This window comes from Sphaerulina musiva, assembly GCF_000320565.1.
Source record: "Sphaerulina musiva SO2202 unplaced genomic scaffold SEPMUscaffold_5, whole genome shotgun sequence".
NCBI lineage: Eukaryota > Fungi > Ascomycota > Dothideomycetes > Mycosphaerellales > Mycosphaerellaceae > Sphaerulina > Sphaerulina musiva.
Window position 1 is genome coordinate 1,761,984 of NW_016017387.1, and position 21,654 is coordinate 1,783,637.

Consider the following 21,654-nt stretch of genomic DNA (forward strand, 5'->3'; position numbering starts at 1 on the left):
CCCGATACTTGACCCAAGCCTCATGTCTCCACGCATGCCACGCCACCTCATGTCCTCCCCCCTCTCCTTCTTTCCCCTCTCCAAGTACATCCCCCCAAACAACCTCCCCATAAACCCCCAAATTCCACGCTTCAATAAAATACGTCACTTGCACCCCATATGTCCTCAGAATCCGCAAAAACTGTGGTAGAACCTTTTTTACGGAAAAATGTTCTCCAATGCTGGGTGTAGCGGGGGTGGGTTTCCAGAGATTGCGGTCGAGATCGGCGGCTTCGCCCATGTTGTCGATTGTGAGGGAGATTGCTAGGGGGGCGTTGTTGGGCCAGGTTGGGGGAGCGGTGGTTGTTGGAGACATTTTTTTTTGTTTGGGGGTTGGGGTTGGGTGGGGGGAGAGAAGAGGTGGTTATGAGGGTGGGGATGTATATATGTGTCTTGTCTTGTCTTGTGTTGCGATAATGGGCTCTTCTTGAAAGCTGCTGTTCTTCTCGGTTGTTGTTGTGTGATTATGTCGGTAAAGTATCTTTCTCCGTTCGTTCGTGAGGATATTTTCTTTTTTTGCCTCTCACAAAGTCCTCCTCCTCCTCATCATCATCATAATCACGACAATGCAATGGAGCAACTAAGCTGTTCAAGTTCTGTTACAGAAATTTTTGAAGCGCGTCAGTGTCACTGAGTGAGAAGTGGCTGGTGGTTGGTTGGTGTTGGTCTCAACTGCCGAACCTCCCTTCCCCACCCACTTGTGACTTGCCCCTCAGCAACATCATTCATTAGAGACCGAGCAAGGTCTTGAGTGGACGCGATATGTATGTACATGTAGGACGTGAGGTAGTGCTGACCAGACCAAGACGGACCACTACTACTCCTTTATTATTAATATCGAATAGGAGATACTGTTATTATTATTATTGTTATTATAGGTTGTCAGCAATTGCAAACAACTTCCAGTCAAGGCTGGCTGTTCCTGTGAGACCAAAGCAAGCATCCATCGAGCAACAATATCAACCTCATCTCACAACATGTCCACTCCCGAAGCAGCAGCAGCAGCAGCGGCACGATGTGCACCCATTCCCAAAGAAGTCCCCGTCATGAAAGACCTGACAACGGACAACATCACAGAAAACGTCGTGACGCTGAACAATCTCTGTTCAGACCCACGCACGCGCTTCATCTTCGAACGACTCGTCCACCACCTCCACGATTTCGCGCGCGAAACCCAACTCACCACGGACGAATGGATGACAGGAATTAATTTCCTGACCAAAGTCGGGCAAATCAGCAATGATTTGCGCGCAGAAATGATTTTGCTCTCCGACACGCTGGGGCTCAGTTTACTCATGGATGCCATCGATCATCCTCGCATTGGAACTGCCACCGAAGGAACCGTTTTAGGACCCTTTCACACGGCAGATGCACCCGTGACGGAAAACGGTTATGTCCTCCACGACGACCCGGATGCCGAGCGATTATTCGTCTTGTGTACCGTCAAAGACACTGCAGGGACGCCCATCCCCAACGTACAATGTGACGTGTGGGAAGGAGATTCACACGGCTTCTACGACGTGCAAAACCCGCAACGACAACATCCGGATGGTCGCGCCGTGTTGCATTCGGATGCGAATGGAGTGTTTTATTTTACTGCTGTGGTTCCTGTGCCTTACCCGATTCCTGATGATGGACCTGTGGGAGGCATGTTGAAGTTGTTGAATCGCCATCCGAATCGTCCGGGACATGTGCATTTTATGCTCGAGGGGAAGGGATTTGATAAGTTGGTGACGGCGTTGTATCCTCGTGGGGATCCGTATGAGACTTCGGACCCGGTGTTTGGGGTCAAGGACAGTCTGATTGTGGATTTGGGAACGGTGGATGAGGTGGTGGCGGAGAAGTATGGTGTGAAGAAGGGGATGAAGTTGTTGACTTATGATTTTGTGTTGGCGACGAATGAACAGGCTGCCGAGTTGAGGAGGGAGAAGAGGGCGGAGGCGGCGAAGAAGTTGAATTTGGATCTGTCGCGTCTGGCATTGGATTAATGAGATGGTGTGAGAATGAGAATGAGAATGTGGTGTACGCTACATTGTAACGCTCCCTACCACTGATCCATCTCTCTCTCTCTCTCCCTCTCCCTCTCAAGTCTCACCCTCCCTCCCTCCCTCCCTCCCTCCCTCCCACCTCCAAACCCATCATCACCATCATCATCTCTGAAACTTTCCCAGGGGGCGTCAGCACCATATACGGTTTTATATCCTCCCCTCACCAGCCATCCTCATCAGCCCTCAAACGCGTCAGCTGTCAGTCAGACGTATCAAACGTGTCAGCCGTCAGCAGTAATAAGGTATACTCTTAACTTGAGCCACCATAACATGTATCTTATAATCTTACTCCCTCACCGACACACCTGATCAACCAGACCCTAGCTAGCTAGCTAGCTACTGTACAGTAGTTACAGTTGTTCCCCCCCGCTATGTATGTTTGTATTACAGTAAGGTACCTCCGAGATACATACCTTAATAATAATAAAAAAATTTCAATAATTCGGTTTTTCCTCCGTTGCGGTCTGGGAATGTCAGGTATGTATACTTTAAGGCTTACTGGATGCATAAGGTATACGTACATGAATGCATGAGTGCATTCATGTACAATAAGGTACAGGCAGGCAGGCATTTGTGTGCGTACAGGCGGGCAGGCGGGTAGATACGATTATTATCCTTCCTTCCTTCGATTCCTGTATGTATAAAATCATATATTTTATGTTGTCCTAGTAGGAAGGAAAGAATTCGAAGGATAGCAAGACAAACAAAAAAGAAACAAAAAAGGAGGGGGGGGGAGGGGGGCATAATGGATCTCGCGTGTGTACAGATACGTACCTTATGTACATGTATATAGGATTCGGGAATAGGATAGTACCGTTCTTTTCCTCCTTTCTGCATATGAAAAAAAAAAGAAACTTCTACAAGCATCGATCGATAATATCGGCAGCTATCGCTCAGCTATCTGCCCGACTACGGTAATAATGTATAGTATGGTACCTATGTACACAGTACACGCAAGCGTCCGTTCTGCTTGGTTTATTACTTTTACCTACAGTACTACTGTGCTTACGGGTAACGGGCAGACTTGTGCATACAGTACATACGACAAGGGGGATATGTACCTGTTACCTGTACCTGTACGCTGTAAGCTGTACCTGGTATGGGTATACATACGATGATGATGAGGATGATGACATGACGAGATGTAGAATTCACAGGGATGCTGCGTTGAGAGAAGCGAAAGAGAGAGAGAAGCGAGAGGGGGTTGGGAAGGGAAGGGGGAAAAATTGCATGGCGGGGACGAGGGTGGTGAGACTGAGACCGTGAGACGGACGGGTTTTTTACTGTTAACTGTCAGTTTTTTAACTGTCGAGTTTTTACCTTTTTTTTGATGACAGCGAGGCGAGGCAAGCGGCTGGCAAGCTAGGTACTGTAGCTAGCAAGGCAAGGCAAGGCAAGACTAGGCAAGTGGGATGAATGCCAAGTGAGGTTGATAGCAAAATATGGGAATAGACAGACTGGACGTTGGATGTAGTACAGGAGTACATAGTGCGCTGTCAGGAGACTCTGATAATTGAGTGGTACAGCAGTTAATGTACCTATGTATAAAGAACACAAGAAAGTGGCAGTAGTCACACACGTGTCTGACGAAAAATCAATAGAGACGGAAGACGTAGACGGCAAGTTGAAATTCAAGTGAAACATACCTTCGTACTCAACTTTTTTTTCTCTGTCTCTCTCTCTCTTTTTCTTCCTCTTTCTCTCCACGGAGCAGAGCTACCTTACACACACACACACTCTCTCTCTCCTGTCTTTGCATTCCCGCGGCCCTACCGAATCCACACTATAAACAAAAGCTTCCTTTTTGGTGGGAAAATAAAAAGGCCGAGTCGTCCTATTGGAGGGAAAAATGATGGAAAAAAAATTAAAAATAAACATTGTCCACACAGCAACAACAGAACAACAGCTCATCAGGTAATAATAATATAATAATAAATCAGGTACTTGTGCAGAAGTACCTCCTATACGGCCCGCCGGACGGATCAGATCAGAGACATAATAGAGACAGACATAGACAAGAGACAGAACAAGACCGGAGGTTTCAGATCACACACAAAATAAAAAGTCCACAATCCACATTTTCGTCCCCAAACTTTCCCGTCGGCGACTGCATGAATCATACCTTTTAACTTCCAACTTCTTCACTGATGAAGAGAAATCCAAAGACAAAAAAAAAGAGTTTTGTCAATGCAATGATGATTATTCATTTTGCGGCCCTCCCCTTGCGCCGTGCCTTGCCTTGCCCTGCCAACCTGCCTTGTTTTTTTTTATTGATTATTACTGTGACGGACTTGGCCTTGTTTACTTTTTTGCTTTTTCCTTTTCCCCCGTCTGAGCTGCATGAAAAGGTGCATGATTGAAGGATGATTACTAGCAGGACGGGAATTGCAAAACTCGCATTGCTTGGGTACCCACGTCAGAGGGGAAAGGGCCTTTTTGGGGGGAGGGACAAGGTACATGTCACGCTCATTTGTAACTTACTTGATATGCCTGGTTCTTTATGGGTCTGTAAGAGTGAGCACTGTGAATGAGCTGGAAGGAGAAGTTCAGGTATGTTATTATGCGGCCGCCGTGATCCTTTTGTCGATAGTCGTCCCGTTTTGCTTATGATTATAATGGTAATAATGTACAGTTACTGCAAAAAGACAGACGGCTCCTTTTCTTCCTCTTTCCTCGGGTTGATCATGATGACGATGATGATAATGACGATGATGATCGGTCTAGTGGTGTTTCTGACTCTAGTAAAATCACGTACAACCCGTCTCACTAAAGTCTTCTGTTCCGCGGTCGTCTTGGGAGAGAAGGAGTAATAATGACAAGTAACGAAGTGACAGTGACACACAGTCACACTCTGACGGGCAAAGCCTATACGAGAAGGCGGTTGAGCCGGGCAGTGGCGAGCGGGCAGTGGGCCCACTGCGGTGCCTTTTTTTCTATCGAACTTTGAGCTCCATCATGGGCCATGCGACAGACAGGAGATGCTTCCATTTGCTGCAGCAAGCAAGCAAGCCAGCACAGCAAGCAGTATCAGAACCAGTAGCAGCACCAGCAGAACAGAGTTCCGTGAACACTCCGGCGACGGTCGGGCTCTGAGACTCCCTTCTCATCATCATCATCACCTTCATTTACCTACACGACATCCATCCACCAGCACTAACAACTAACAATACCAAACTCGTCACTCGTGTCGGTCGTGAATGCCGGGGCTCTACCACGGTACGCTCTATTTTCAAACGGATCTGCGGAGAGAGTACGAACGGTGGACCGTTGCAACAGACGAGACAAAGCCGACGACCTTTTACGCCGACATGAGAGGTCTTTTTTTTCTTTTTTTGCCCAGCGCGAGAGAGTGAGAGAGACAGAGAAATGATCGATGAATCCACCCACCTAGGTACATACATACATGCCCTACTAGCAAAAATACCACGCCCCCCGGCCGAACACGAGGTCGCCACTTTGGTGTGCTACCAATCATAGCAACACAAGTGCACGCTGAATGCCAAGGGTGCAGAGAAAATACATCGCACCCCCTCGAAATAGCTTTTTCCTGCTCGCTAGCCTCGCTAGCCACGTTAGCCTCGCTGGCCTCGTTAGCCTCGTTAGCACCGCTACCCAGGTTTGGTTCCTGCAGTAGATCGGCTGTCACCTCCAGCATCCCACGCCGGCATCGTACACACCCCCCTACGATGTCCCTCCTAGTCCCAAAGTCTGTTGAGCCGGCCTCCTTCCGGCCAAGTATCGTGAACACAATACCATCTCTCGTTATACTCGGCACCTTCTGGGTCAACCAGACAATACGAGCGTCGAGCATGGCAATGGGCACCGCTAGTGACTTCTCGAAGGGTACCTGTGTTCTCCTATCTCTCTCTTTCGCTCTCCCTTACCAGCGACTACCGTTCCGAAAATGGACACGGTGGAGCCATATACCGCCGTACAGTATGTTCCAGCATGTTCCGTTGCCGTGCCGCCTGCTGAGACGCTGAAGACGAGGAGGAGGAGGAGAAGCATCCGGAGCATCTATCCGGTGATCGGTATAGAAGTTAATAGAACTGATCAAAAGGCGGGAGGCGGGCAGCGATGGCGGTCTAAGCTCCCGACGATCATCACACTCTGTTCCCTTCACCATCACAGTATGTACCTATTACATGTACCTACTACCTAGTCACCACAGACAGACTCATCACAGAGTCACAGACGCAACAGACGTGGAAATCACATGTTAATTCCTGCTGCCGGTGCCCGCAACTTCACCATAATGGTCGGATGGTAATATTGCCCTCGAGACACGCACCAGCCACCAGATATAAACATGGGCCGGCTGGTACTGGGCGGCCATGCCTGTACCTGGCACTAAACGAGGGCTAGTTTGCCATGGTCCATCCATCCCGCCGGCTGCAAATACCACCCTCGCCCCAATTATCGCTACGGCGGCCCGTATTCTTGTGCCTAGACTGTTGAGCCAACCCCAATTAGGAATCTCAGTCTCTGAACCACCCTGCCATAATCATGCACCATCGTGTACGAAGATAGCATACGCGCGAGTGGGACCGTCCCCCCCCATTATTCATACCTGACCGAACAATACCTACCTGACTACCTACAGGCTACCGCAGAGTGCCTCCAGTCTTCACATCCATGACATCAGCCAGCCTGCCCTAGAGCACTGCGATAAATATGCAGCTCAGATCCCCCAGCCTATTGCTTTTACCTCTCTCATCCGCACACCCATCCATCTCCTCCTCCTCCTCCTCCTCCTCCAGTCTTATACAATAATATCGATTGTTTCGACTCACTTTCGTTACCAATAGTAATATGCAGTCCTTTGCGGCTCTCGCCTTCGCTGGCGCTGCTGCTGCTCAGGCAGGATATGGCGGTGTTCCGCCAGCACCAGTCTATCCGCAGCCACCAGCCTATGCTCCGCAGCCACCAGCCTATGCTCCGCCTCCAGCACCATATGCACCGGCCAGCACCACCTTCGCTTGCAATCCCGCCCACCAGTACCCCGCAGGACAAGTCTGCACCACCATCAGCGGATCGTTGACGCTCGTCACTCAGAGCTCGACTACTTGCACGGAAACACCCTACCCAACCACGTCGACCGTGTGCCCAGCTCCAGGCACTACGGACAGCCAAGGCCGCTACAGCTGCAACCCAGCTCACACTTACCCAGCGGGCCAGACTTGCAAGGCTGTCAACGGATGCTACTACTTGGAGTACCCATCGACTTCCAGCTCTGCACCATACCCGACGTCGACTTCGGCATGCCCAGCTCCAGGAACCACTGACAGCCAGGGACGATACAGCTGCAACCCAGCCCACACTTACCCAGCTGGTCAGACCTGCAAGGCCGTCAACGGCTGCTACTACTTGGAGTACCCATCGACTTCGTCGAGCTCTGCGCCATACCCAACGTCAACCTCTTCGTGCCCTGCGCCAGGCACTACGGACAGCCAGGGACGATACAGCTGCAACCCAGCTCACACTTACCCAGCTGGTCAGACCTGCAAGGCCGTCAACGGCTGCTACTACTTGGAGTACCCATCGACTTCGTCGAGCTCTGCGCCATACCCAACGTCGACCTCTTCGTGCCCTGCACCAGGAACCACTGACAGCCAGGGACGCTACAGCTGCAACCCAGCTCACACTTACCCAGCTGGCCAGACCTGCAAGGCTGTTGGTGGATGCTACTACCTCGAGTACCCGGCTACTTCTTCGTCTTCTTCTTCTTGTTCGACCACTGCTACTCAGCCTGCACACCCCGTCTCTTCGTCTGCATGCCCAGCACCAGGCACCACCGACAGCCATGGACGTTACAGCTGCAACCCAGCACACACTTACCCAACTGGACAGACCTGCAAGCTCATCGATGGATGCTACTTCCTTGAGTACCCAGCCACCTCATCGAAGCCATACCCAACTGCCAGCTCTACCGTGCCATCTGGTCCCGTTTCGTCTTCTGTGTGCCCAGCGCCTGGCTCGACCGACAACAAGGGACGTTACAGCTGCAACCCGGCTCACACTTACCCAACTGGCCAGACCTGCAAGCTGATCGATGGATGCTACTTCCTCGAGTACCCAGCCACCTCATCGAAGCCATACCCAACTGCCAGCTCGACTGTGCCATCTGGTCCCGTTTCGTCTTCTGTGTGCCCAGCGCCTGGCTCGACCGACAACCAGGGACGTTACAGCTGCAACCCAGCTCACACTTACCCAGCTGGCCAGACTTGCAAGCTCATGGGCTCATGCTACTTCCTCGAGTACCCATCTTCCTCGACCACCTCTGCCACCAAGCCGGTCTACACCACTGAGGTTGTCACCACTGACTACACGACGTACTGCCCATCGCCAACCACCTTCACGCACGGTCCATCTACGTACACCATCACCAAGGCTACTACCGTTACCCTGCCATGCAAGGGAGGTTGCACCGTGACCAAGCCAGTGACCACCGTTCCAACCTACGCACCATCGATGTCGTCGAGCATGCCACCACACCCAGTCTACCCCAACACTACCATGACCATGCCACCTCACATGACGACTGTGATGACCACTGCCTTCACGACGTACTGCCCATCGCCAACCACCTTCACTCACGGTCCTTCCACCTACACCATCACCAAGGCTACCACCATTGTCCTGCCATGCCCAGGTGGATGCACCGTGACCAAGTCGATGCCACCTGCCTCTCCAGTGACCCTGACCTCGGTGCTCACGCAATTGACGACCTACTGCCCCAGCCCTACGACCATCACCCACCAGCAGTCGACTTACGTCATCACCAAGGCCACCACTATGACTCTTCCTTGCCCCGGAGGTTGCACTGTCACCAAGACGGTTCCTGCTGTCCCAGAGACCACTGTCATGACCGTGGTCACCAAGCCATCGACCTATGCTCCTCCTCCAGCTGTCCCAACGACCTACGGTCCTCCTCCTCCAGCTGCTCCTCCCTCAAGCCCAGTCAAGCCACCAGCTCCTCCAGCTGCTCCCCCGGCTGCTCCACCAAGCTACGGTCCTCCAGCTGCTCCTCCATCCAGCCCAGTCAAGCCACCAGCCGCTCCTCCAGCTGCTCCTCCGGCTGCTCCTCCCGCCTCTCCACCAAGCTACGGTCCTCCAGCTGCTCCTCCAGCCGGCCCAACCGCAACTCCCCCAACCTACGTGAAGCCCACTCCTACCCCAAGCACTCCATACTCTCCAGTTGCCTACACTGGCGCTGCTTCCCGCCAGTCCGCCGGCGCTATGCTCGCCCTGGCCGCCGCTGTGTTCTTCTTGTAAACCAGGACGGAATGAGTTTGTAGATAGCTTTTAGCGAGAGAGAGAGAGCGAGCATATCGTTACGTACACGATGCTCCCGATTCCAATATCAAAGCAAGGAAAAATTTCTTCACATTGGGATGTACAGAACAGCACAAGATGCTATTTGGAGAATTTGTTTTTTGGATCTAGCGTTTTTTTCTTTGTTTTGGTCTCTTGGCCTTGCCCAGCAGCGTAGACTTCTAGGAGGAGGTATTCTCGCAGCTGCTGGCAAAGTGCCTCATCATCATCCACGGGGAAACATTATACATACACACATGAGGTGACGAATTCGTTACAATTAGTATTTTAATAATTTTTGGAGGTTAGAAGAGATACGTAGAAATATATATAAAACGGTTTCATAACCTCCACTTTGTTCTTTTCGACACTTGTTCTTTTCTTTTTCTTTTTTTTTTAAAAAAAAATCATAATTGGAGAATTTTGACTTTTGATGTGAAGTGCTGGTAGGTAGGTAGATCTCGTGTTCTTTTGTATAACTAACTGTTATGTGCGAGGTTGTTGTGGACTGTCGAGGAGGGATGGAATCGAAAGGCTGAAGAAGCAAAATGTATGTATGTGGGAAATGAAATATATCGCATCGTAATCGTAATCGTATCGACAATTCTATTTAATCGGGATGGAAGCCTCAAGAATCAAGATTGGATAACGGGCATGTATGTATGGATGATTTGCAGAAATTGGGCAGATAGGGAGGTAGAATTGGAATTGGATAGATGGTTAGCCGACACGGCAAAATACCCTTTCCCTTCTTTTTCTTCTTTTCTTCCTTCTTTCGCTTCTTTTCTCAATGGGACAGAACATCGTTGCAATTCGGTGTTGCATGTAAAACAAGCTCAACCCTTGCTTGAGGTGCGTTTTGGGGAGGGGGCTTGCCCTGTTGGCCGGCCGGGGATGGGGCGTTGGTTTTTTGATGGATGATTACTGATAGGCTGTTTCGAGAGTGAGTCGTGAGTCGTGAGTGTTATATTGTGAATGTATGCCGACGATACCTTACTCTCTCTCTTGGTATTTGTTCTTTTTGTGACTGACTGACTGACACGATTTATTATCATCATCTACTACTACGGGCGAACAAGAAGAGGGCTCTACGGGAATGATGCAGAGCACCTTTTTCTTCTTCTTCTTTTTTCTACTATGGTCTCTTACAACATCTGCACAATTCAACAATCCTCCCGGCGTAGACATCTGGTGCGGCAAAGCGTATCGCGTCGGAAATTCTTCCTTTAACCCAGGAGGACAATTCCTCGAACCCGAAATCTCAGAAACTCCGCTTTTGAATCTGAAAATTGCTCCGCGATATAGCATTTATCTGGAAGATGAACGGAGTGGAGGAGTGATTATTAACGCTTCGATTTCGTATCTTGTTGGAGTGGCTTTTGTTCCTGATGGCGGCGATACGACAACGACGACGACTCTGATGACAGCAGATGACGGGTTAAATTTCACTCTGCTATTGAATGGAAACGAGCATTTGAAAGATTTCATCACATTGGGAAAACCTGCAGAATTCGACTTGGATTTATCTGGAATTCCCGCACAATTGCAACCTTACAATCTCACCATTGTCGCAACCCATCATTTGCATCCAGAACAATCCTACACCGCTTCGACCGAATTCTTCAAACTCCCTACGCCCAGTGGAGAAGGTTCTGCTGCACGCATCGATAATCTCCTCGGAGGCCTTTCGGCTCGTCGAGCACATTCTACGGATTGGATTCCGATTTTTCCGTATACTTATTACGTGCAATGGACGCTCTACTGGCATTCGAATCTCTCGACACTTGAAGAATTCAGTCAAATGGGATATAATCTCATCCACATTGTCCCGACGGGAGATTTAGGCAACGAGACTTTTCCCTGGGACCTTTTTCAACCCTATCTCGACAAAGCCGCGGAATTGGGACTTTGGTTGCAATACGATGTTCTTTTCCAACCCGACAATTTCACCAATATGCTCGAACAGATTTCAAGATTGAAATCTCATCCGTCCATTCTCACGTGGTACATCGCCGATGAACCCGACGGAAAATCCAACCCATTAAATGCGACACGAATGGGCTATGAGCAAATTCGCAGTTTGGATAAATATCATCCGATTTCTGAGGCGTTGAATTGTAAAGAATTTTATTATGAATTTTATGCCGATGGCGCGGATATTATCATGTCGGATGTCTATCCTGTTAGCACGAATACATCGTTTTCGACGGTGTATTTTACCGAGTGTAATCAGACGTATGGTTGTTGTGGATGTGATGATTGTGAGGGTTCGTTAAGAGATGTTTCGGAGAGGTTGGATTGGTTTAAGCATATGGATGATATTGTGGGGTGGGAGAAGACGCATTGGGGGGTTCCTCAGGTTCGTATTTTTCTTCTTTCTCCCCCCTTTTTTTTCTTCTTTTCTTCATCCACAGCTCCTAACCCTCTCCCTCAAAACAACAGGCCTTCGGCAACGAAACCTTCTGGACCCGCTACCCCACGCCCGCCGAAGAAGTCGTCATGACAATGCTCAGCATCAACCACGGCGCCCACGGCATCGTCATGTGGGATTTCCCGACCACGCCCGAAATTCTGCAAATCACAACCCGTCTCGCTCCCATTCTCACCAATTCCACAATCTCCAATTTCTTCCTCACGAAACCCCGCATCGCCCTCTCCTCCCCATCATCATCATCATCTTCTTCTTCTTCACAAGCACAAAAAACCGATATCGACGCAACTATATGGATCGATGATGAGATTATTTTGGTCTCGATAGTGAATCTGGGCTTGCAGAATTTGGGAGGCGAGATTTTGATTGATTTGCCTGATGGGATTAAAGTGGATGAGAAGACTAGTAGGATGGAGAAATTGTGGGGCGAGGCGAATTGGATTGGTGTTGATGGCGGGAAGACGTTACGGTCGGAGGTTTTTATGGGGTTGGAGAGTTCGATTTTGATTTTTGGGAGGGGGTGAGATTTTTTTTTTTTTGGGGGGGGGGGGAGGAGAGTGCTTGAGAGAGAAATGGTGGGTTTGAGGGGGGGATGGATGGATTTTTTTGTTGTTGTTGTTATGTTGATGAGGGATAGATGGAGATGGGGAGGGAGAGGGGGGAGGAGAGATGTTTATGAAACTTACCTTGCCTTGAATATTATTGTAGGGAGTGATTATCGAAACGAGAAGTAAGTGGTCCTGCTCTTGATACTCAGTGAGTTGGTTGGTCGGAATCTGTGTACCTGTCTTTTTTTTGGGTCCCCTGCTGAGAGAGGATCTCTCTCTCTCTCTCTCTCTCTCTCTCTCTCTCTCTCTCTCTCTCTCTCTCTCTCTTTCTTTCTCTGCCCGCGGTCACCGACAGACAATCCCACCAGCCAGCCTTCACCACCACACCACACAACAACCAGCATACACGCACATCATAACCACTATCCCACCACCTTCTTCTCCTCCCTCCTGTTTCGCATCTTTCTTTCTTCCCTTCTTTCCCCCCTTCCCTCTTCTTCTTCTAAGTATAATGATAAGGCTGCCGACACAACGGACACGTACTCGAATTACTACTCCGAAACCACTTGAACAAACACGCATTATGAAACATATTCTTGCACGTCGGACAACGTTTCGTGGGCAATTCTTTGGCTTCGTTGATAATCGAGTAGCAAATCGCACATTCCACGTGGCCCTTGAGCGCTCCCGAGACGTTTTTGCGAAAGGATGTGAGGGCGTCGGGGATGTTGCCGTTCTGGATGAAGATGTATTGGTTAGTTTTGATGGGGAGGGGGAGGAGGGGATAGTCAAGAAACTTACGCTAAAGGTAATGGTTCCTTGACAATTCATAAGCCAGGCTCTCCATTTTTGTTCCGTCACTGCGACGCGATTGATACTTTCTGGTTTGGCGACTTGTAAAGGATAAGCCTCTGGAAGAACAATTTTCATGGCCATGGTCTGCTCGTCGATTTGGTAGGATACGTAGATTTCTTTTCCACGCAGGTTGGTTTTGATGGTCATGGCTTCGTAATCGGGATCTGATGCGACTGTCTTTTCTGACCATTGAGATACCTCTGTCAAGCTTTGTTCGATGATCAAGGGGCTAATGTACTTTGCTGTCCACGTTTCGATCATTTTCGGCGCTTGGCGCGATTTGATTTCGTTGTTGAGATAGTTTTTGACGAGGCTTGGTAGGTGTGAGAGCGAGAGATAGAAGAGGTGTGCTAACAATGCCTGGACTTCTTTCTCTGGAGTCGCTTGCAATCCGGAGCTGTATTCGAGCAAGTTGAAGGTGGATGCGTCAACCGGGTGTCCGCTATTCAGACGCAACAGATTAAAGGTCAGTTCGAGCAACTCATTCAGATATCCCCCTTCTTTCAGCTGCTCCACGTAATCGCCCTTGACGCGAAAACTGGAGCCCTGGAAGTGGTCAAACACCAGCTGCCAAGCGTACAGATAGCCTTGCAGTGGTAGTGGAACCGTCACCTCGAATGCGTCTTCGTCGAGAGCGTCCAAGTCGGGCGCCTGCATGACGAGGGACAATAGCTCGTCTGGCAATGCTGCCTTGCGGTTATCAAGCGCAGCATCAAGCGAGACTTGCTCCTGAGCTCGAGGTATTTGTTGGTGCAGCAATTCAAATGCTGCGCCGGTGATGGCCTGTGAAGGCGCACATAGCAATGGGAACAGCTCCTCGGCATTGCTAAGCGGCGTCGACGAAGTCTGCAGAATTTGGCGTGCGAGCAATTCATTCGTCGCCATTCGTGGCTGGTGTTCGAGGTCGGAGATGCCATTGCCTGCCTTGAGCAACGAGAGTAAGCCTTGTCGGAGTGGCGCGTCGTGGTCTTTCAGTGCTTCAATCAGATCATCATTCGATTCCTCACTCGCACCAAGCTTGCGCAACGCAGCGTACAGTTTCAGCGTGGCGTGTGTCATCAGTATTGCAGATTCTACGGCGTCTCCTGTAGCAAAGGAATCGGTAGTAGAGCTCCAGAGGGAAACCAATGCACCCACGATTTGACCCCATTGTTCTCCATACATGTCCGCCATTGCAGGTAGGAGAGCAGTAAGAGTCTTACAGACTTCAGCCTTGATAATCAAGGATGCGTCCGACGCAAGCCATGGTATAATGTGTTTCACCAGAAAGATGAGTCTCGGCTTCGCGATCGTGTCCACAAAGTCGGGTTGAGTGTGGAGTATGACATTCAGCAAGACCAAGGTCTCGAGCCCTCTGTGGACATCTGACTCGAGTTGTAGCTGCGTGAGGTCGGCCACCGCTTCGTTACAGAGGCGCATCAGGAGCGGACTGTCCGTCAATGGCTGGGCGAAGCCTACGATGTATGATAACAGAGCCAAAGGATCCTTCGCGTTGCGCTTGATCCTCAGCTCGTCTTCACTGGCTTTCGATTGTGCTGCGGTGGAACCATGAAGTTCGAATATGTTCTCATGCGCTCGTGCTGCTGCCAGAGCCGCATAATAGGCCAATGTCGAGTCCTTATGCTCAGTGGCTATCGAATCCAACTCGTCGAACAGAGACAATTGAGACTTGCTCTCCACTCCAGTAGCTGCAGTGTCCCAGTACGCGCGAAGGAGCTCGTTAGCGCCAGACACAAAGTCCATAATCTCTTGTTCGAGGACACGTGCTTGACTTGGCTGCCACAGATGATTGGCGCCAGAAATGCTGGTGCCGTCCTCAGCGAGATGCACGCATATGTTGAGTAGTGCCAACAAACTCACGCCGTCCTGTTCTGGCAGGGTAGAGCGAGAGATCTTCTTGAGAATAGCGACATAAAAGATGGCAATTCTCATCGCCTGGGACAGCCCTTCATTGTCGTATTGTGGGTGTGTCGTTACTTCGGCAGGCTTTACAAGATGGAGAGCACCACCAAATGGACTCAGTATCGTGAGTGAGCTCTTTGGTGTCGTCAATGCATCCCAGATAGCTTGCCGCCATATTGTTATGCTTGGAAGGCCTTCTTTCACATTTTGAGTGTCAATCTCGCTCTCGAAAACTTTGCTCGCCAGATCCAGGACCGACTCGATGGGGAGGGATGAGTGCGACACTTTCTCGAGTGACTGCAGTATCAGACCGTACTTGGTCTCTGCTGGTGCCTCGGCATAAGAGGCCGTTAAGAGACTTGCGAGGTCTGCAGCAGAATCTGCTACGGATTCGACGCTGGAGTCCTTGAGTCGGACCACTGCGGGGAGCATCTCTTCCCCTCGAGCAGTGGACATGAAGCCACGTACAGTGGACTGGTTCGTTCTGGCCAGCTGCTGGAGAGTGGAAAGTCCATGCTCACGCGGAGCCCCGTCCAGTGACAGCGATTCGGTGAGGGCAGCGAGCACAGTGTCGGATGTCGTCTGTGTTACAGCACCCAGTTTGAGCAAACTCGCAAAAAGGGCTTGAGTCGCCTCATCATTGCCACCAGTCTGACTGTGCAAGAAGCTCTGTAATGGGGCATGTTCCTGCGCAAGTGATACTGCCGGCTGCGGTACATGTGCTGGGAACAGAGCATGCACTGCTTTCGCTTTCGCATCATTCGTCGCGCTACTCTCTTCCAGAATATGTGATATTATTGCATTGAACAACTTGCCAAAGTCTGGGTCCTTGTGCAGGGCCAAGATAAAACGCACCAGATGCCTTTGCGAAGGTCCGAGGAAGATCTTGGGGAGTACGTTTGCCACAAATTCCAACAGTATCTGGTGGTATTCCTGATCTTGCAGCAGGACAGCCGCGCAAGTACGCAACTGTTGCTCGACAATTGCAGCAGCTCCCCAAGGCTTACCATTCCGATTCTCCAGTAAGGCGATACTTTCGCGCAGTATGGTGGTATTGGCGTGAATGAATATTGCACGCAACGAATCAGGGAAGCCATAGTCATTCGCGAAGAACTCTCGTTGCAACTCGGCCCATCGCTCGCCTGTTGTAGCCACATGCTTTTGGCTCTTTTCAAAGTCTTTTGACTGTTCAGGCTGGGATAACTTGGCAATTTCCACCAGTTTGTTGGCCAAGGCAGGCCATTTTTGCTCCAGCAAAGGCGGTAAGCGGTGAATCGTGCCGACTTTTGAAACTACATTTGCAGGTTTCGCGCCGGATATAGTCCAGCGTGTACTTTCGTCAGATTGGTACAGATACTGGGTGACTGGTGGCATCGCGAATGCCCCGAGAAGATTATCCACGTCCTCGGACATCGAACTCTGCGTGAGCTTATCCACGAGCGTAAAGTATACGGGCCATGATGACGATGCATTGAAGCGCTCCTCCTTCTTGCTGACACCATCTCGTGCAGCCAGCAAGACATCAGAGACTTCATCGTACGTCTTTGGCAGGATTTCCGCTGGTAAGATCTGAAGCACACTAGCCATCACGTCCCAGTATCCTGCCGGCCCAGAATATGCGCCATTCTTGAGGCACTGTCGCAGGCGTCCCAGAGCAGACTTCTTGCCCGTATACGCACTTGTCCAAACAGTAGGAACTGCGGTAGTGAGCGCATATATCGTTTGCACAAAGCTCAAAGAGGAACCAGTCTGGTCCGACGCAAGGCCTTTATAGATATAGGCGGTGGACACGGCTCCCAAGTTCGCCTCGATGAGACCTGATTCCTTCTGCAGACAGAGCTGCACGAGCTGGTGAATAGCTTTTCGTACACTCGAATCTTCATGCGAAACAAAGTCCCACAACCCTTTCTCGCCCAGTACGGCCTCATATGTATGCCTCTGCTTGTCTACTTCACTTGACGGAAGATTACTCAACAAGCTCGAGATATTCAGGATAGCAGTGGATACGACGCGAGCATATGTGGCTTTTGCGTCATCTGCGTTGATCGAGCGCTCGTCACTCAGGGTTCCGACAGTTTCGTTCAGTATTGCATCGCGGCTGTATTCCAGAATAGACTCTTGAAATGTCTTCCGTAGGCCTTGAATCTTCTCTGGTGACGAAAACACTGTATTCAAAGCCTCCTCTGCTGCCTTTGATACCGATCGATCGCTATCAAATGTGCCTGCAAGCCATGGCCCGGCAATTTTGGGAAGCTGTTTGGCGATGCGTTTGCCACACTTAACACCGAGCTGTCCGGTGTACTGATGTGCCAATTGGCGCACTCGGCGCGCACTGTCAATCGACAATCGCGGGTACTGCTTCACCCAGGCGTTGATGATAGCGTCCTCCACATCGCCTTCAACGATTGCCAACGATGCCTGAAGATCTTCTAGGGCCTTTGCTTTGGTTGTGCTGTCCTTCTTGGATAAATTCTTGAAAGCCACGACAATATTCGAGTCCGTGATACCGGAGTAGTCCGCAGGCTCCTGTATATATGAGAGAACAGAGGACTGTCCAGAGCCAAAACCAGAGCTGCCAAACCCACCAAAGCCCCCGAGTCTCCCACTGCTGGCCTGTGACTTGAACTGGCGTTTACTCATATCTGTCCGTACCAAGTGTGACGCTGAATGGAGAGAAAAGCAGAGATGTCGCAGAGGTGCTCAAATTGACCTCCAACATGTGTTCGGATATCTTCTGCGGTGATTGGCTCTTGTTCGGTAGTGAAGTCGAAAGTGAAGCTGGCGTCTTGATGAATTTGACCACAATGACGATGTACGACGGACGGATACTTAGTGCTAGTGTGTGTGAAATTGAGTTGCGGGAGCTCCCTCCCGCAACTGCGCTAGTGTCCGCTTACAATATATACCTCGATACTTTGGCATCAAACAACTAACAACACTAACAATAACTTCATCTTCACTCAACGCAAGCACAATTTCCGGAAACACCTCGAGTCCAGCATTGTTATCCCTCCTACTCCAGTGGCTAACAGCGTTTGCGGATCTAGCACAAGCGAAATCCGGATCAGCTTCGCCCGGGGCGGCGGTGGTGGAGAGGTGGTGGCGGCGGCGTGGATCTCGGAAGAAAGACAGCAAAGATGAAGTTCTTCATCGGCGACCTGCCGGTTCTCTTCCCTTACCCGAGGATCTACCCGGAACAGTATGCCTACATGTGCGATCTCAAGCACACTCTGGACGCGGGCGGCCATTGTGTTTTGGAGATGCCGTCCGGCACGGGAAAGACAGTATCGCTCTTGTCGCTCATCGTGGCATACCAGCAACATTATCCGGAGCACAGAAAGCTGATATACTGCTCGCGTACCATGTCGGAAATCGAAAAGGCGCTCGCAGAACTGAAGGCGTTGATGAAATATCGGGCAGACCAGCTCGGGGTGGTGGAGGACTTTCGTGGTCTGGGACTCACAAGTCGAAAGAACTTGTGTCTCCACCCGTCTGTGAAGCGTGAAAAGAGCGGATCTGTAGTCGACGCGAGATGTCGAAGTTTGACTGCTGGCTTTGTGAAGGAGAAGAAAGAGCGTGGGGAAGATGTCGACTTGTGCATCTACCACGACAATCTGGACCTACTCGAGCCTCACAATCTCATTCCGCCTGGTGTGTGGACGCTCGATGGTATGCTACGATATGGAGAGGAGCAGAAACAGTGTCCCTACTTCACCGCTCGACGCATGATGCCATTCTGCAATGTCATTATCTACTCCTACCACTACTTGCTGGATCCGAAAATTGCGGAGCGTGTGTCACGAGAGCTTTCGAAAGATTGCATCGTGGTGTTCGACGAAGCACACAACATTGATAACGTGTGCATAGAATCTCTCAGTATTGACCTGACCGAGGACTCTTTACGAAAAGCTGCGCGGGGAGCTGAGAACCTGGACCGGAAGATCAAAGAAATGAAAGACACCGATGCCGAGAAGCTGCAGAACGAATATGCCAAGTTAGTCGAAGGCTTACGAGAAGCAGACACTGCCCGCGATGAGGGCGCCTTCATGTCCAATCCCGCTCTACCGGATGACCTTCTCAAAGAGGCTGTACCGGGCAATATCCGTAGAGCCGAGCATTTTACCGCCTTTCTCAAACGCTTCATCGAGTACCTCAAGACGCGAATGAAGGTCCTGCACGTGATATCCGAGACGCCACCCTCGTTCCTACAACATCTGAAGGAGCTGACATTCATCGAGAAGAAGCCCTTACGATTCTGTGCAGAGAGGCTGACATCACTGGTGCGCACTCTGGAATTGACCAATATCGAGGACTATCAACCGTTACAGGAAGTCGCCACGTTTGCAACTCTCGCTGCAACCTACGACACGGGTTTCTTGTTGATTCTGGAGCCATATGAGTCCGATACTGCCACGGTGCCCAATCCCGTCTTGCACTTCACCTGTCTCGATGCTGCCATCGCAATCAAGCCCGTGTTTGAACGCTTCAGCTCAGTGATTATCACTTCGGGCACGATTTCTCCTCTCGAAATGTATCCCAAAATGCTCGGTTTCTCCGCGGTCGTGCAAGAGTCATATGCAATGACATTAGCAAGACGATCGTTCCTCCCCATGATTGTGACGAGAGGCTCCGATCAGAACCAGATATCATCAGGCTTTCAGACAAGAAGTGATCCCGCCAATATCCGAAATTATGGCAACTTGATCATCGAGTTCTCCAAGCTTACACCTGATGGGATCGTGGTGTTCTTTCCTTCATATCTGTACATGGAAAGCGTCATTTCCATGTGGCAGAGCATGGGCATCTTGGATCAAGTGTGGAAGAGTAAGCTGATCTTGGTCGAGACGCCCGATAGCCAAGAGACATCACTCGCTCTGGAGACGTATCGAACGGCATGCAGCAATGGCCGAGGTGCAGTGCTGCTATGTGTGGCTCGAGGAAAGGTGTCGGAAGGAATCGATTTCGATCATCACTATGGGCGGACTGTGCTCTGCATCGGCGTCCCTTTCCAGTATACCGAGTCTCGCATTCTCAAAGCACGACTGGAGTTTCTACGGGAGACGTACAGAATCCGCGAAAACGACTTTTTATCTTTCGACGCCATGCGACACTGTGCGCAGTGTCTGGGCCGTGTCCTCCGAGGGAAAGACGACTACGGGATCATGGTCATGGCCGACAAGCGGTTTGCCAAGAAACGAAATCAACTGCCGAAATGGATCTCGGGCGAAATGATGGAAAGCGACAGCAACATGTCTGTCGATCAGGCAGTTGCAGCAGCCAAGAGATTTCTGAAACAGATGAGCAAACCGTTCCCTGCGAGCATGCAAGATGGAATCAGCACGTGGAGTTATGAGGATCTCCTTGCTCATCAGGCCAAATTGAAAGCCAATCAAATGCGCGAGGAGCTCGAAAATGGAGAGTATAATGGAGAGCATCGCATCCATGGCGATGCCGTAATGGCCGATGCCGAAGAGCAGATTCGAGAGGTCACTGACGATTTTGACATGGATGATGCAGATCAGAGCGCTATGCTTCAAGCTGTTGCTTCTGACCACTGAGTGTGTCATTGGCCTACCTTAGCAGTATCTTACATGTCACGCAAGCGCTTCATCTTCCCGGGAGCTTGACAGCTTCTACATGTCGTTGCTACCCAGGTAATCATCAATAAGCCAAGATGAAGTGAATCGTTAAGAAGACCTATACCTAGTCTCCATTCTACCCCCTACAAGAACAGCATCATTCCCATTCCCAATCCCATTCCCATTCCCAATACCAGTATAGAGTTACTCTTCCTCTCTTCTTCTTCTTCTTCCCAAAAATTCATCATCAATGACGTCTCGACACCCTTTTTCAAGTATAAGTTAGGTACCTCCTAGCGTAAACAGGGTAAAACTGAACTGACAGTCCAAAGTATATATATCAATAAAGTAGGAAACCAACCAAATATTACCTCCTAAAGGCTACCTCCTAAGAGGTAGATCGATCTCTTCTTAGAGTGTCTGTCTATAGGAGGTACCGTTTAAGCGTCTTTACTGCCGCCCGCTAATTAGGAGGTACCTTTTGTTATCTTATCATTATCGATAATAATTATCTTTCTTTCCTTTTTTCTTTCTTTTTCAGATAATGAATATCGTAGTCCGTATAGAATTCCCCTATTATGAATCTCAATCGCACTATCTGACCTTTTACCTTTTAAGTACTTAGTACCTACATAAGGATTCAAAAGCTGAATGGACTCAAAAGCTGAATGGACTTAGGAGGTAACAGGTAGGAAGGAAGAGGTAGGAAGTACCTTATTAAGGTATACAAACAAATAATCGAGAATAAAAAAAAATGAATTATTGGAAAGATAAAAGAAGATAAAAAAGAAAAGGAAAAGGAAAGAAAGAAAGATAAAGATAAAAAGATAGAAAGATGAAAAGATAAGAAGATAAAAAAGGAAAAGGAAAAAAAAAGAAAAGACAACCGCTCAAAAGTGGGATTTATCGGATTCGAGGGGTTCGAGGGATTGTTATGT

The 21,654-nt window shown here is 49.8% G+C and overlaps 6 protein-coding genes across 6 annotated transcripts; 4 read left to right on the plus strand and 2 right to left on the minus strand.

Annotated features, from left to right (window-relative positions):
- Positions 1-1,016: 1,016 nt before the first annotated feature.
- On the plus strand, positions 1,017-2,029 carry SEPMUDRAFT_133553 (hydroxyquinol 1,2-dioxygenase; the record flags this gene model as incomplete). Its single annotated transcript, XM_016902568.1, has 1 exon — positions 1,017-2,029. The coding sequence occupies one exon, from the start codon at positions 1,017-1,019 to the stop codon at positions 2,025-2,027; it is 1,011 nt and encodes a 336-aa protein (XP_016761067.1).
- A 3,085-nt stretch (positions 2,030-5,114) lies between these two features.
- Positions 5,115-6,104, minus strand: SEPMUDRAFT_108381 (uncharacterized protein; the record flags this gene model as incomplete). Its single annotated transcript, XM_016900732.1, has 4 exons — positions 5,115-5,216; positions 5,253-5,326; positions 5,487-5,912; positions 5,972-6,104. The coding sequence occupies 4 exons, from the start codon at positions 6,102-6,104 to the stop codon at positions 5,115-5,117; spliced, it is 735 nt and encodes a 244-aa protein (XP_016761068.1).
- Positions 6,105-6,818: 714 nt separating this feature from the next.
- On the plus strand, positions 6,819-9,761 carry SEPMUDRAFT_126015 (uncharacterized protein). Its single transcript, XM_016902029.1, has 2 exons — positions 6,819-7,318; positions 7,643-9,761. Exons 1-2 carry the CDS (start codon positions 6,900-6,902, stop codon positions 9,360-9,362), a joined length of 2,139 nt encoding a protein of 712 aa, XP_016761069.1. The 5' UTR covers positions 6,819-6,899; the 3' UTR covers positions 9,363-9,761.
- A 736-nt stretch (positions 9,762-10,497) lies between these two features.
- Positions 10,498-12,566, plus strand: SEPMUDRAFT_141785 (uncharacterized protein; the record flags this gene model as incomplete). The annotated part of the gene is made up of 4 exons (XM_016902977.1): positions 10,498-10,795; positions 10,883-11,760; positions 11,844-12,237; positions 12,541-12,566. 4 exons carry the CDS (start codon positions 10,498-10,500, stop codon positions 12,564-12,566), a joined length of 1,596 nt encoding a protein of 531 aa, XP_016761070.1.
- Positions 12,567-12,656: 90 nt separating this feature from the next.
- SEPMUDRAFT_163961 (uncharacterized protein) lies at positions 12,657-17,839 on the minus strand. Its single transcript, XM_016908092.1, has 2 exons — positions 13,182-17,839; positions 12,657-13,116 (listed from the first exon to the last, which is right to left on the minus strand). The coding sequence occupies exons 1-2, from the start codon at positions 17,775-17,777 to the stop codon at positions 12,883-12,885; spliced, it is 4,830 nt and encodes a 1,609-aa protein (XP_016761071.1). The 5' UTR covers positions 17,778-17,839; the 3' UTR covers positions 12,657-12,882.
- A 329-nt stretch (positions 17,840-18,168) lies between these two features.
- SEPMUDRAFT_149478 (DNA repair helicase RAD3) lies at positions 18,169-20,869 on the plus strand. Its single transcript, XM_016905577.1, has one exon. It carries the CDS (start codon positions 18,275-18,277, stop codon positions 20,693-20,695), a length of 2,421 nt encoding a protein of 806 aa, XP_016761072.1. The 5' UTR covers positions 18,169-18,274; the 3' UTR covers positions 20,696-20,869.
- Positions 20,870-21,654: the final 785 nt, after the last annotated feature.

Excerpts from the sequence above, each read along its gene's own strand:
- SEPMUDRAFT_126015 (XM_016902029.1), top strand. The coding sequence starts at position 6,900 with ATGCAGTCCTTTGCGGCTCTCGCCTTCGCTGGCGCTGCTGCTGCTCAG. Across the intron at positions 7,319-7,642 it reads GAGTACCCATCGACTTCCAG|CTCTGCGCCATACCCAACGT; the intron begins CTCTGCACCATA and ends GACTTCGTCGAG.
- SEPMUDRAFT_163961 (XM_016908092.1), bottom strand. The coding sequence starts at position 17,777 with ATGAGTAAACGCCAGTTCAAGTCACAGGCCAGCAGTGGGAGACTCGGG. Across the intron at positions 13,117-13,181 it reads AAGGAACCATTACCTTTAGC|AACGGCAACATCCCCGACGC; the intron begins GTAAGTTTCTTG and ends ATCTTCATCCAG.
- SEPMUDRAFT_149478 (XM_016905577.1), top strand. The coding sequence starts at position 18,275 with ATGAAGTTCTTCATCGGCGACCTGCCGGTTCTCTTCCCTTACCCGAGG.